Raw genomic sequence first — 12,557 nt, 5'->3', positions numbered from 1 at the left:
GATATAAATATGGGTTCTTTTCCTTTTCCACTTGTATTATAATTGTAGAATCAAATCTTGCTCAGCTCTGATCCAGAATTTGTATTGGGTTAGTGATAGTACAAAACACATCTATATAATATTTGCATAAACTTTCACAGATAACTTAAATAGGCAAACCATCTGTTTAACTGTCACACACCCAGAATCCATACCCATAAAAAAGAGCAGATTCACTCCGTATTTAATGTATTTTACACTCTCTCTCAATGGGCACTCTTCTGTACCTTCTGAAAGCTTATCATGGAACACCCTCACCCACTATACACACCTTATTGCACCTGCTTGCTAACAAAAATTACAGTTAATATTTTACTGGGGCTTTCATTATAACCTTCCCTGCCCCATGTTCTATATGTTATGATTTTTTTTCCTTTTTTCAATGCTTGGTCTCAGCCCAAAGTTTGGTTCTGTTTTGTTTTGACTGCAAAAAATTCATTTGTCCCTTTCTGAGTCATGAAAACACGGGAGAAACAAAAAACACGACACCCCTTTTCCCACTATAAAAACATCCACTATCTCCTCTTTTTTTCAGCTCCAATAACGTCCTACTACATGCTTCAAAGACTAACATTCTCCCCTCAAAGTAAAGTATTTTCTTTGCTATACCTTCCAAACACAGGTATCGCACTCCTTAATTCAAACCATAACTTTCATCATAAGGCCTTGGAGACTCTGCAGTCATCTTTTATACTGAAAATTTTGTTTTCTTCAGCATCTCCCTTGTATTCAAGACCGTATCTCATCACTTCTAAAACTAGAGGCTGCCTGTGCCAATATTGTATCTTGACTCTTCCTCCCCTTCTGAAATTCTTTTTCATGCCTTATTTTAACAGTTTTTGTCTTGCTCAATCATAGGCCTTGTCTACACTAGAATATTTTACCAGCAGCAGTTCTACTGGCATAGCGATTTGGATGTTCACATTTGGCTGTTTTTAATGGTACAGTATGACCTTACATCATCGTATTGGGAAAAGACAAGGCCCTGTAGGTATGCATCCCAGTGTCCCCCAGCACCACTATCTGATGCACTGAGTTGTGGGAAATTTTTGCAGTGCAGGTCAAGCTATAGGCCAATTCCCCAGAATCGCGCCCTGCGCCAGGGCCCCGCGCCTTAGGTGCCTTTTTAATTATTTTTGTAATTAATCCGGCGGCGGTCCGCTCCGGGGGTCTTCGGCAACATTTAGGCGGCGGGGGGGTCCTTCGGTGCCGCCGAAGCCCCGGACCGCCACCAGGTATTCGAATCGGGCCCCGCAGTTCATAAAGCCGGCCCTGTTGCAGTGTATAGTGAGGCTGCTGCCATGTATTGTGGGATGCCATCAGTGCTTTCAGGGAATTGTGGGAATTTGGGATTTGCTGATAAAACTTTCCAGTTTAGACCAAGTAATAATATGTAACCAAGATTGGAACCTAGCAAGCTATGGTTTCTCTCATGCCTACCTATGCTTATGATTAAGTGTCTCAACATATTACAATTCTCTTTTCTATGTTTTTAAAAATCTACTTTCTAAGGCTCCAGCACCCCTTGACTTCAAAGTGAGCTGGATCAAACACTAACTGGACATCCAGGAAGATCTACAACTCCAGAAAACTGAATCATATTGTTTTGGCAACTGGTGCTAATGTCATGTGTGTTATGAAATGGCTGATGTCTAAGCTGTCAAGATGAAACTCTCCTTGCACCCAACCCGTTGTGAAGGGGATTGCATGAGGTAAAGCACCCCTTGCCTAGGATGTCAAACTTTTTCTGAAGTTTGTTTGTATTGCAAAGCACCTACACAAAAGGAGGGTTGACACCCAGGCTCACCTTTCTAGGCTACGTTGTCCAAAATTAGCAGCTTTGGGCTAGTTGATTTCCCAGAAGACATGTCCATGAGTTGAAGGAGGAAAAGGAAACTGTGTTCATGCTGTGAGATCCCAGATTCCAGGAGAATCTAGAGGCCCAAGACAACTGCTCCTTGGGACAGGGCAGTGGTGTCTTAGATGAAGTATCTGCAAAAGGGAGTTGCCTGTGTACAGCTTTTGACCACCTCTGTTCAAGAAATCAAGACTTGTGTACATTTTGTAAATAAATTACAACAGAAAACACCTGACTCCATATCACCAATTTCTCCTCCAACGGGAAACCTACTTGCAAAATCTCCTTGGCAAAGGAGCTACAGCACTTCTATGCTCTGAATTCCTGTCGCTGAATTCAATTCATAACTGCATCTTAGTTTTTATTATTTCTCCACCATCTTGCTTCCACCTACATTGCTGACCTCATATACCACTTTCTCCTCTACTACCCCACTTCTTCAACCTTGGACTCTACAACATCTTCTCCTCAGATGTTTTCTATATGGTTACCATATCTCATAAATAAAAAAAGAGGACCCTCCACGGGCCATGGCCCCGCCCATTTCCCCACCCCCTAGCCCCGCCCCAACTCCGCCCCTTCCCCACCCTAACTCCGCCCCCTCCTCCCTCCCACTCCCAGCCAGGGGGAAAGGGCTGCCCCAGTGCTACCAGCTTCACGGTTTCCCGGGCAGCCCCCAGACCCTGCGCCCCCAGCCGGCGCTTCCCCAGCGCAGCTGGAGCCCGGGAGGGGAAGCGCCCAGCCGGGGGCGCAGGGTCTGGAGGCTGCCCAGCAAACCGTGAAGCTGGTAGCGCTCAGGCTTTGGGCAGCCCCTATGCCTCCGGACCCTGTGCCCCCAGCCGGGCACTTCCCCTCCGGGGCTCCGGCGGCTCTGCGTAACTTACACTGTATAAGTTACACAAAGCCGAAGAGGAGCAGAGCCCCCGCAGCTGGAGGCTCTGCTCCTCTTAGGCTCTGTTTAAGAGCCGGGCTGCCCCAGCGCTACCGGCTTCGGGCAGCCCCCGTGCCTCCGGACCCTGCGCCGCCGGAGCCCGGGAGGGGAAGTGCTCAGCTGGGGGCGCAGGGTCCAGAGGCAAGGGGGCTGCCCGAAGCCGGTAGCTCTCGGGCAGCCCGGTTCTTAAACAGAGCCTCCAGCGGCTGGGGCTCTGTGTAACTGACACTGTGTCAGTTACACAGAGCCCCTGCGGCTGGAGGCTTTTCTCCTCTTTGGCTCTGTGTCACAGTGTCACAGTGTCAGTTACACAGAGCCCCGGCGGCTGGAGGCTCCAGCCCCCGCGGCTCTGCTCCTCCCCGACTCTTCGGCTCTGTTTAAGAGCCGGGCTGCCCGAGCGCTACCGGCTTCGGGCAGCCCCCCTGCCTCCAGACCCTGCGCCCCCAGCCGGGCACTTCCCATCCTGGGCTCCGGCGGCGCAGGGTCTGGAGGCACGGGGCTGCCCGAAGCCGGTAGCGTTCAGGCAGCCCGGCTCTTAAACAGAGCCAAAGAGTCGGGGAGGAGCAGAGCCGCCATTTTCCCGGACATGTTCGGCTTTTTGGCAATTCCCCCCGGACGGGGGTTTGACTGCCGAAAAGCCGGACATGTCCGGGAAAAAGAGGACGTATGGTAACCCTATTTTCTATAGCTAGAAGTTGTTGCCTCACTTGTGTTGCTCGTGATGAACTCTCTGCTACCCCATGATTCACTCTCTCTATGCAAATCTAGAAGTAAATATTTACTGCTTCCATTCATTCTTTTCTTCCTGGAAATAGCATGCACTATTGCTTACTTATAATACAGCCATTTTAAAATGTCACTTCTTTTTCTCTGTCTCTATACTTATTGTCCTTTTGTGCATGTATAAATTGCTGTACCTTAATACAGAGCTCACTCTCTAGTTTACTCTCAGTGTAAAATGATTCATATGTGCCTTCTACAAAAATGAATTATATTGAATGTATGATACATATGCTATACGGCCCAATATTGAATGGAAAAGTAGCAAATTTAGGAATGAATATTGGTCTCTGTGTGTGTGTTTTTATATATTTTAATTAAACATCTAAAACAGGGGTCGGCAACCTTTCAGAAGTGGTGTGCCAAGTCTTCATTTATTCACTCTAACTTAAGATTTTGCGTGCCAGTAATACATTCTAACGTTCTTAGAAGGTCTCTTTCTATAAGTCTATAATATATAAGTAAACTATTGTTGTATGTAAAGTAAATAAGGTTTTTAAAATGTTTAAGAAGCTTCATTTAAAATTAAAATTAAAATGCAGAGCCCCCAGACTGGTGGCCAGAACCTGGCAGTGAGAGTGCCACTGAAAAAATCATCTGGCGTGCCGCAGGTTGCCTACCCCTGATCTAAAACAACCATATTGGCGAACCCTCACCTGTTTGGGGCAAGGAACTGGAGAAAAAAACTCCACATAGGATGTTTGGAGTAAGGAAGACTACATCAGCTCTCAGAGAAGTGACCATAAACAGAAAATGCAAGGAAATTAATGCTGTGATTTAAATATGGCTTTTTTAAATGTTCTGCAGTGTCACCAGTATGTTAGTATGAGTTAAAAATACAAGTGCAAATAGGAAAGAGGTTAACTTGGACTTCTTCCTCATTCATAATTTTAAAGACTTCCCTTAACATGGATTGGTGTGGCTCTTCAAAGCAAAAACCACACTGCAATGGGTGGAACTTTGAGCCAGTGTTTGGCTCCTTAGGAACTTTGCTGAGGAAATAAGGCCTTGTCTACACTACGAGAGTAGTTCGATTTTACTTGCATCGAATTTTTGGAATCGATATTGCAAAGTCGAACGTGTGTGTCCACACTAAGGACAGTAATTCGACTTTGTGTGTCCACACTAACAGTGAAAGCGTCGACATTCGAAGCGGTGCGCTGTGGTCAGCTATCCCACAGTTCCCGCAGTCCCCTCTGCCCATTGGAATTCTGGGTGTAGCCGGCAATGCCTTCTGGGTAACAAAATGTGTCGAGGGTGCTTTTGGGTAACTGTCGTCATCCATCCATCACTCCCGCCCTCCCTCCCCGAAAGCGCCGGCGGGAAATCAGTTCGCGCACTTTTCCAGTCATTGACAGCGCGGACGCCACAGCACTGCGAGCATGGAGCACGCTGCGACCATCGCTGCAGTTGTGGCCGCTCTCAACACCTCGCAGCTTATCATAAAGGTTTCCCTGAGGCAGATGCAGAAAAGTCAGGCGAGGAGGCTACGGCACCGCGGTGATGTCCCGAAGTCTGAGAGTAGCACAGACCTCTCAGAAAGCAGGGGACCCAGCGCCGAGGACATCACGGTGGCAATGGGTCATGTTGATGCCGTGGAACGGCGATTCTGGGCACGGGAAACAAGCACTGAGTGGTGGGACCGCATAGTGCTGCAGGTCTGGGATGAATCCCAGTGGCTGCGAAACTTTCGCATGCGGAAGGGAACTTTCCTGGAACTTTGTGAGTTGCTGTCCCCTGCCCTGAAGCGCAGTGACACCCGGTTGCGAGCTGCACTGAGTGTACAGAAGCGAGTGGCCATAGCCCTCTGGAAGCTTGCAACGCCAGACAGCTACCGGTCAGTCGCGAACCAGTTTGGGGTGGGCAAATCTACCGTGGGGGTTGTTGTGATGCAAGTAGCGAAGGCAATTGTTGATGTACTGCTGCCAAAGGTAGTGACCCTGGGAAACGTGGAGGCGATCATAGATGGCTTCGCAGCGATGGGATTCCCAAACTGCGGTGGGGCCATAGATGGAACTCACATCCCTATCCTGGCACCGGACCACCAGGCCACCCAGTACATTAACCGAAAGGGATACTTTTCCATGGTGCTGCAAGCACTGGTGGACCACAGGGGACGTTTTACCAACATCTACGTGGGATGGCCGGGCAAGGTTCATGACGCTCGTGTTTTCAGGAACTCTGGTCTGTTTAGACGGCTGCAACAAGGTATTTACTTCCCGGACCACAAAATAACTGTTGGGGATGTGGAGATGCCTATAGTCATCCTCGGGGACCCAGCCTACCCGCTAATGCCCTGGCTCATGAAGCCCTATACTGGCGCCCTGGACACTGAAAAGGAACTCTTCAACTACCGGCTGAGCAAGTGCAGAATGGTGGTGGAGTGTGCTTTTGGCCGTCTCAAGGGGAGATGGAGAAGCTTACTGACTCACTCTGATCTCAGCGAAACCAATATCCCCATTGTTATAGCAGCTTGCTGTGTGCTCCACAATCTCTGTGAGAGCAAGGGGGAGACCTTTATGGCGGGGTGGGAGGTTGAGGAAAATAGCCTGGCTGCTGATTACTCACAGCCAGACAGCCGGGCGATTAGAAGAGACCAGCGGGAAGCGCTGTGCATCCGGGAGGCTTTGAAAGCAAAGTTCCTGAGTGAGCAGGGTAACCTGTGACTTTAAAGTTTGTGTACTGAGAAGCTAAACCTGCCCCCGTTTCTTTACCCAGGTAATGTTGACTATCCTATCCAGTTACATACCCCCTTCACCCCCTTCCAACACACGTTTCGAAATAAAAATAGTTCAACTTTGTTAAAGCACACCGTTTTCTTTAATACTGTTTTCGCGGGAATTTTTTAAAACTGGGACGCAGACTGTGGTGCGGAGCGGGTGTAGTGTAGTAACACGAATGCAGCTTCTAAACTCAAGGATTGACAGGCTCCGCTGCGGTGGGATGGTTGTTTCAACGGAGCCTGTCACCCCTCCTGATCGGGACTGTGTGTATGGGGGGTCTATGTGACTTTGTGGCAGGGGGAGGACGGTTACAGATCCCCTGCTGTGTGGCTCTGTGATCCTGCCTAAGGACCGCCGCTTAAGATCTGTAACTGCCCTCCCCCGCCACAAAGTCACAGAGCAACCCATCCCCCACCACATAACATGAAAACAACCTCCCAGACTAACCAGGGTAACTAGTCACTGCATCACTGCACTGTGTATGTGCCCTGCTGCTGTGCCTGCCCCCGACTATGTACCCTGCCAAAGGTGACTGTCCTGTCCAATTACCAACCCCCTTTCCCCTTCTCCTCCAAAAGAACATGATTGAAACAGTAGTTAACAGAAACGTATTTTTTATTATCAACTACACAAGGCACTGGGAGGTGAAACTTGGACGGGGGCTTGTGTCAGGCGGGAAGGAAAGAACTTTTCAAATTTTGGGGAATGAGAGCCTTCTGCTACTAGAGCTCTCTGCAGGGGTGGAGTGAGAGTTAGCAGGGACTCTGCCGCCTCTCCTTCTTTGCACTTTGGGTGAGGTGGGTATGGGACTTGGTGGCGGGGGAGGGCAGTTAGAGATGGACTGCAGCGGGGCTCTGTCCTCCTGCCTCCGTTCCTGCAGAACATCCACAAGGCGCCGGAGCGTGTCCGTTTGCTCCCTCAGTAGTCCAAGCAGCATTTGAGTCGCCTGCTGGTCTTCCTGCCGCCACCTCTCCTCCCGATCCATGTTTGCTTGGTGCATTCGGGTCAAGTTCTCCCGCCACTGGGTCTGCTGTGCTGCCTGGGCTTGGGAACAGGCCATAAGCTCAGAGAACATGTCCTCCCGTGTCCTCTTCTTCCTACGCCTAATCCGCGCTAGCCCTGGGAGTGTGATGCCAGGCTAGGTTGTGAGACAGTCGCAGATGGGGCTGTGGAAATGGGAAAAAGGGAGTGAATTCCTCAGAAAGATAAATGTAGTTGTGAACAAAGAACATAGTCTTTCTCTGTGAACAAGACCATGCACAGCACCTATCACATGCGCACTCAGCACAAGGTCAAATTCTTGGCCTTCGCATTCAGTGCCTGGGGTCTTGCACAGCACATTTGAGAAGCGGGGCAGCACAACGGAATTTCTGTTGCAGGCAGACATGGTAAGCCGTACACTTGTGGCAGTTTAAAACTTTTATATTACCACTGGCCTCATTTCACATTTAAAGCAATGTCAGTTCCTGCTGCCAGCAATCCGGCAAGCGGGAACTCTGCCCCTGTCCCACCCCCTCGCGGCTGTCCCCGGGAACGATCCCTTTCGGCTGCCCCTCTCCCGCCTCCACCGCATGGCTACAAACCAGCGGTTACAGTTCTGTAAAGGAACGGGAAAGCAGTCCCAACACTAACATTCCCCTATCTAATTCAAAGCAGGTCACCATGGGCGACATCACCCTGATGAGGATCTCTGAGAGCGAGAGAGAGAGAATGCTCCGGGAAAGCCTCCAAAGACCAGGGCCGTATGCCGCCCTGCTGTGCAGAGCAATGATTCCCGAGTACTTGATAGTCTCGTGGCGCGGCAACGTGTCGTACTTCGGAGGACCCAATAAGGCCGCTCTCCCCAGGAACCTCATGCAACGGCTTTCAAATTACCTCCAGGAGAGCTTCATCGAGATGTCCCAGGAGGATTACTGCTCTATCCCCGGACATATAGACCGCATTTTACTGTAGCTGCAGTAGCAGGGAATAAACAGTAGAGCGGCTTGTGCAGGACAATCACGGAAAACCGGACATTGCTAGATTTTTTTTCAAAACTTGCACTGCCCATGACTAAACCGTTAAGCGCCTAGAGCACACTAATCATGAACAACCCATTCTTTTAATTGTTAATATTCCTGTTTTGTTAAAAATAAATGTTTAGATGTTTACAACACTTACTGGCTGATCCTTCCCCAGATTCTGTGTCCGGGGTAACGGCTGGGGACGCTTCGTAGGGGATCTCTGTAAGGGTGATGAAGAGATCCTGGCTGTCGGGGAAATCAGCGTTGTGAGCGCTGCCGACTGCCTCGCCCTCCTCATCTCCTTCCTCATCTTCCCCGTCCCCTAACATGTCCGAGGAACCGGCCGTGGACACTATCCCATCCTCAGAGTCCACGGTCACTGGTGGGGTAGTGGTGGCGGCCGCACCGAGGATGGAATGCAGTGCCTCGTAGAAACGGGATGTCTGGGGATGGGATCCGGAGCGTCCGTTTGCCTCTTTGGTCTTCTGGTAGCCTTGTCTCAGCTCCTTGATTTTCACGCGGCACTGCGTTGCATCCCGGCTGTATCCTCTCTCTGACATGTCTTTAGAGATCTTCTCGTAGATCTTTGCATTCCTTCTTTTGGATCGCAGCTCGGAAAGCACGGACTCATCGCCCCACACAGCGTTGAGATCCAAGACTTCCCGATCAGTCCATGCTGGGGCCCTCTTTCTATTCACAGACTGCACGGCCATCACTGCTGGAGAGCTCTGCATCGTTGCCAGTGCTGCTGTGCTCGCCACGATGTCCAGACAGGAAATGAGATTCAAACTGGCCAGACAGGAAAAGGAATTCAAATTCAAATTTTCCCGGGGCTTTTCCTGTGTGGCTGGTCAGAGCATCCGAGCTCGCACTGCTGTCCAGAGCGTCAACAGAGTGGTGCACTGTGGGATAGCTCCCGGAGCTATTAGCGTCGATTTCCATCCACACCTAGCCTAATTCGACATGGCCATGTCGAATTTAACGCTACTCCCCTCGTCAGGGAGGAGTACAGAAGTCGAATTAAAGAGACCTCTATGTCGAACTAAATAGCATCGCAGTGTGGACGGGTGCAGGGTTAATTCGATGTAACGGCGCTAACTTCGACATAAACGCCTAGTGTAGACCAGGCCTAAGACTATGACCACACTACAAGCACTATAGATGCACTACTGTAGCGCTGCAGCTATTCCACTCTAGCACTGCAGTGTAGACACTTGCTATAACAACCAAAGGGGTTTTTCTGCCCCTGTAGTAAATCTACCCCTCAAGAGGCGGTAGCCAAGTTGATGGAAGAATTCTTCTGTCGCTGCAGCGGTGTCAATACTGGGGTACAGGGTTGGCTTAACTGAGTGACTTAGCTAGGTTGACTGAGGCCTGGTTTACACCTCAAATCTAAGTGTCTCACCTACATTCAAGCCTAAGGAATTGCTTGACTGATTATATACAGATGTCCTGGGGAAACTGTTATATATTTATAACATATTCTAGAAAGAATGCCTATCCACACATTAGGTGACCTTGCTATAACTTAAAAATGCATCATTATGTGGAGGTGCTGAATTGTGTTCATTGTAATGATGTCAGATAAAAAAAACCAATGTCAAACTCAATTAAGCTGTTAACTGTAATGTAGATGTGGCCATGGATCGTTGGAAGAGATGACACCCACTAAAAAGGATTGTCCAGTGGTTAGAGCACTAGCCTAAGATTTGGGAGACCTAGGTTTGAATCCCTTCTCTGACACAGATTTCCTGTGTGATCTTGGACAAGTAACTTAGTCTCTCTGTGCCTCATAATAGCAATTCCCTATCTCCCGGGAGTTTTGTGGGGATAAATACATGAAAGATTGTCAGGGACTCAGATACTATGGCAAGAGGCAGGGGCATATAAGTACCTAAAATAGATAGATAATTTCAGTTTTCACCCTCATATATGGAAAGAGCCATTTTACTCTTCTTGCAAAACCGAAGTCCCATAGTACAGGCAAACATCAAATAAAACAGTCACAAAATAAAGAGGGGAAAATAGCAATGTAAAGAAAACCCATTTTAAAGTTATTTAATATTAATAATACTTGGCATTTTTCAAGTCCAAGATCAGATTATTAATTAATACCAATAAATATTATAACCATTTCAAATGGGCCAACAGAGGAAAAGAGAAGTTAAATGACTTACCCAAAGTCACAAATCAAGTCAGAAACAGAAAGAGAACACAAAAGTTTTGTTTCCCAGCTCTGTACTATTACCTAGTAAATAATACTCCCAACTAGCAACATATTTCACAGAGAAAAGGTGAGCAAAGATGTTCATGGTTATTCTGGCTGTCTTTGACATCTTTAAGGTAACAGGTCCATGAAACACATTCCAGCACATCCTACAAAGCACTGCAACTGTAGGCATTACAATTTATTTTATCTTTGCCATCCACCTACAAATGACTTGTTACGATGTTATGCAAAACATTTTTGGTTCTCCTCAGCTTCACACAACCATCTGCTTTTGCAGTGAAATCCTGGGCAGATATGAAACTAGCATTCCTGGTCATGCAAAACAATGGACATGCTGACGGGTGCAAGGAAAAGAAGATGACAGGCATTTGCGCGTGCCACTGCTTACTTAATACAGGCTCCCTTCTCCTTCAGAGGCTCCGCCCTCTGGGCAACACGTGCCACTTAAGGACACAGGTCAGCTCTTAAACATGATGGAGTGCAGCCACACCTGAGCCAGGCAAACACGTTATCTCCAACCTTCATACATTTCTCCTCTCCTTTAACAATCACCTTTCAAGACAACAAAACTCTTTCTTATTATGAACAAATGTAGACTATGATCAATATAAAACTGGCTGGATCATGTCAGTCCACACCAGAAATTAGTATTTCCCTTCCATGTTAAAAGTTACCCCTGATTCTTTTATAGTTGTATTCAGTGATGTTGTAGCCATGTTGGTGCATGATATTAGAGACACAAGCTGGGTGAAGTAATATATTTTATTGGACCAACTTTTGCTGGTATGAGAGACAAGCTTTCAAGCTGATACAGAGCTCTTCTTCTAAGACAAGAGCAGCTCTGTGTAAACTTGAAAGCTAATCTCTCTCACCAACAGAAGTTGGTCCAATAAAAAATATTACTTCACCCACTTTGTCACTTCTATAGTTGTCAGTTTCTGTTAAGCAACCTTTTGGGAGGGGTTTTATTCTCCTTTCTCTGGTGCTTTGCCAGCAGGAATCAGGAAGACTTTTCCTATATATAATGTTCCATACTGTTACAGAGTATGGCTTGCATCCACATGAAAGTAGCAATAATGATCCTATCTAACATTTCCATGTCTTTTATCCTGAAAGATCCTAAAAAACATTTACCAAATTATTCACAGAATGGAAATACTTCACAACTGAAACGCTGCTATTAGCCAGGTGAACAACCAGGAAACAAGCAGCTACATCATAGTAGAGGAAGAAAATATTTTGGCCCACGATTTCAGGGAAAATGCATTCCCCTATGAAAAATACAAAAATATATTTAAGGTCCACAAAGGGAAGACAAATCCTCACTTTTAAGGACTTGCTCCAAAAATTGGCACACTGGTACACTGCACAGAACTAAATACATCTACCTCAAAATGATGAAGGGCTGAGTCCACCCTGCTAAGATTTGTACCTGTGCTTCCAGGGAGTATAAATATTTCAATGCTGATATCTGGACCTATGACAGACTGGATACTGTCCATCAAGAAATTATTTTATATCTGTAAATAAATGATATAAGAATGTGTGCGGATGGCATACTCTGATTACATTAAATCAGAAAAAGCAGAGGCATTTGACAGAAAGCAACAAGGTGGAGAGAGAGAATGCTAATGTACCTTTAAAGATTAATGTATCAGATTGGGCTAACGAATATTTACATGTTAATGGGCCATTGTCAGCTGGGGAAGGCGCTGTTTGGGGAAGGCAAGTGATTGTCTATGCAACAGGATCAAAGGAGATTTTTAAATACTAGCAAAAGATAAAATCAGAAAAATGGCTACAGTTCTAGAAGGGTTTTTTCATTAAATATAGTAAACAATGGGTAATTTCAGTTCCTAAGCTATGGCACCTGTGCAAACATCATTTTATCTATGTGAGTACAACACAGGATTCCATGGCTAATAATGACATAGGGACATCATACCTGACCACTTAAAAGTCCCCAGACTACAATATAAACAAACAGTCCTGC

General features: G+C 47.2%; 1 protein-coding gene across 20 annotated transcripts in view; it reads right to left on the bottom strand.

The window, feature by feature from the left end:
- Positions 1 to 12,557, bottom strand: part of FAM120B (family with sequence similarity 120 member B) — a 112,259-nt gene that overhangs the window by 40,010 nt on the left and 59,692 nt on the right. The window contains exon 7 of one of the 20 annotated variants that reach the window (XM_065590475.1): positions 6,966 to 7,497. The exons of the other annotated variants lie outside the window; for them this stretch is intronic. Coding sequence (XP_065446547.1) covers positions 7,435 to 7,497 — 63 coding nt within the window. The 3' untranslated portion in view covers positions 6,966 to 7,434. Of the gene's footprint in view, positions 1 to 6,965; positions 7,498 to 12,557 lie in introns of those variants that run through there. 20 annotated transcript variants of the gene reach the window in all.

The sequence above is a fragment of the Chrysemys picta genome, chromosome 3 (assembly GCF_011386835.1).
Source record: "Chrysemys picta bellii isolate R12L10 chromosome 3, ASM1138683v2, whole genome shotgun sequence".
In the NCBI taxonomy this organism is placed as follows: Eukaryota; Metazoa; Chordata; order Testudines; family Emydidae; genus Chrysemys; species Chrysemys picta.
The sequence above is the reverse complement of the archived record's forward strand: the minus strand, read 5'-3'. Positions and strand labels throughout refer to the sequence as shown.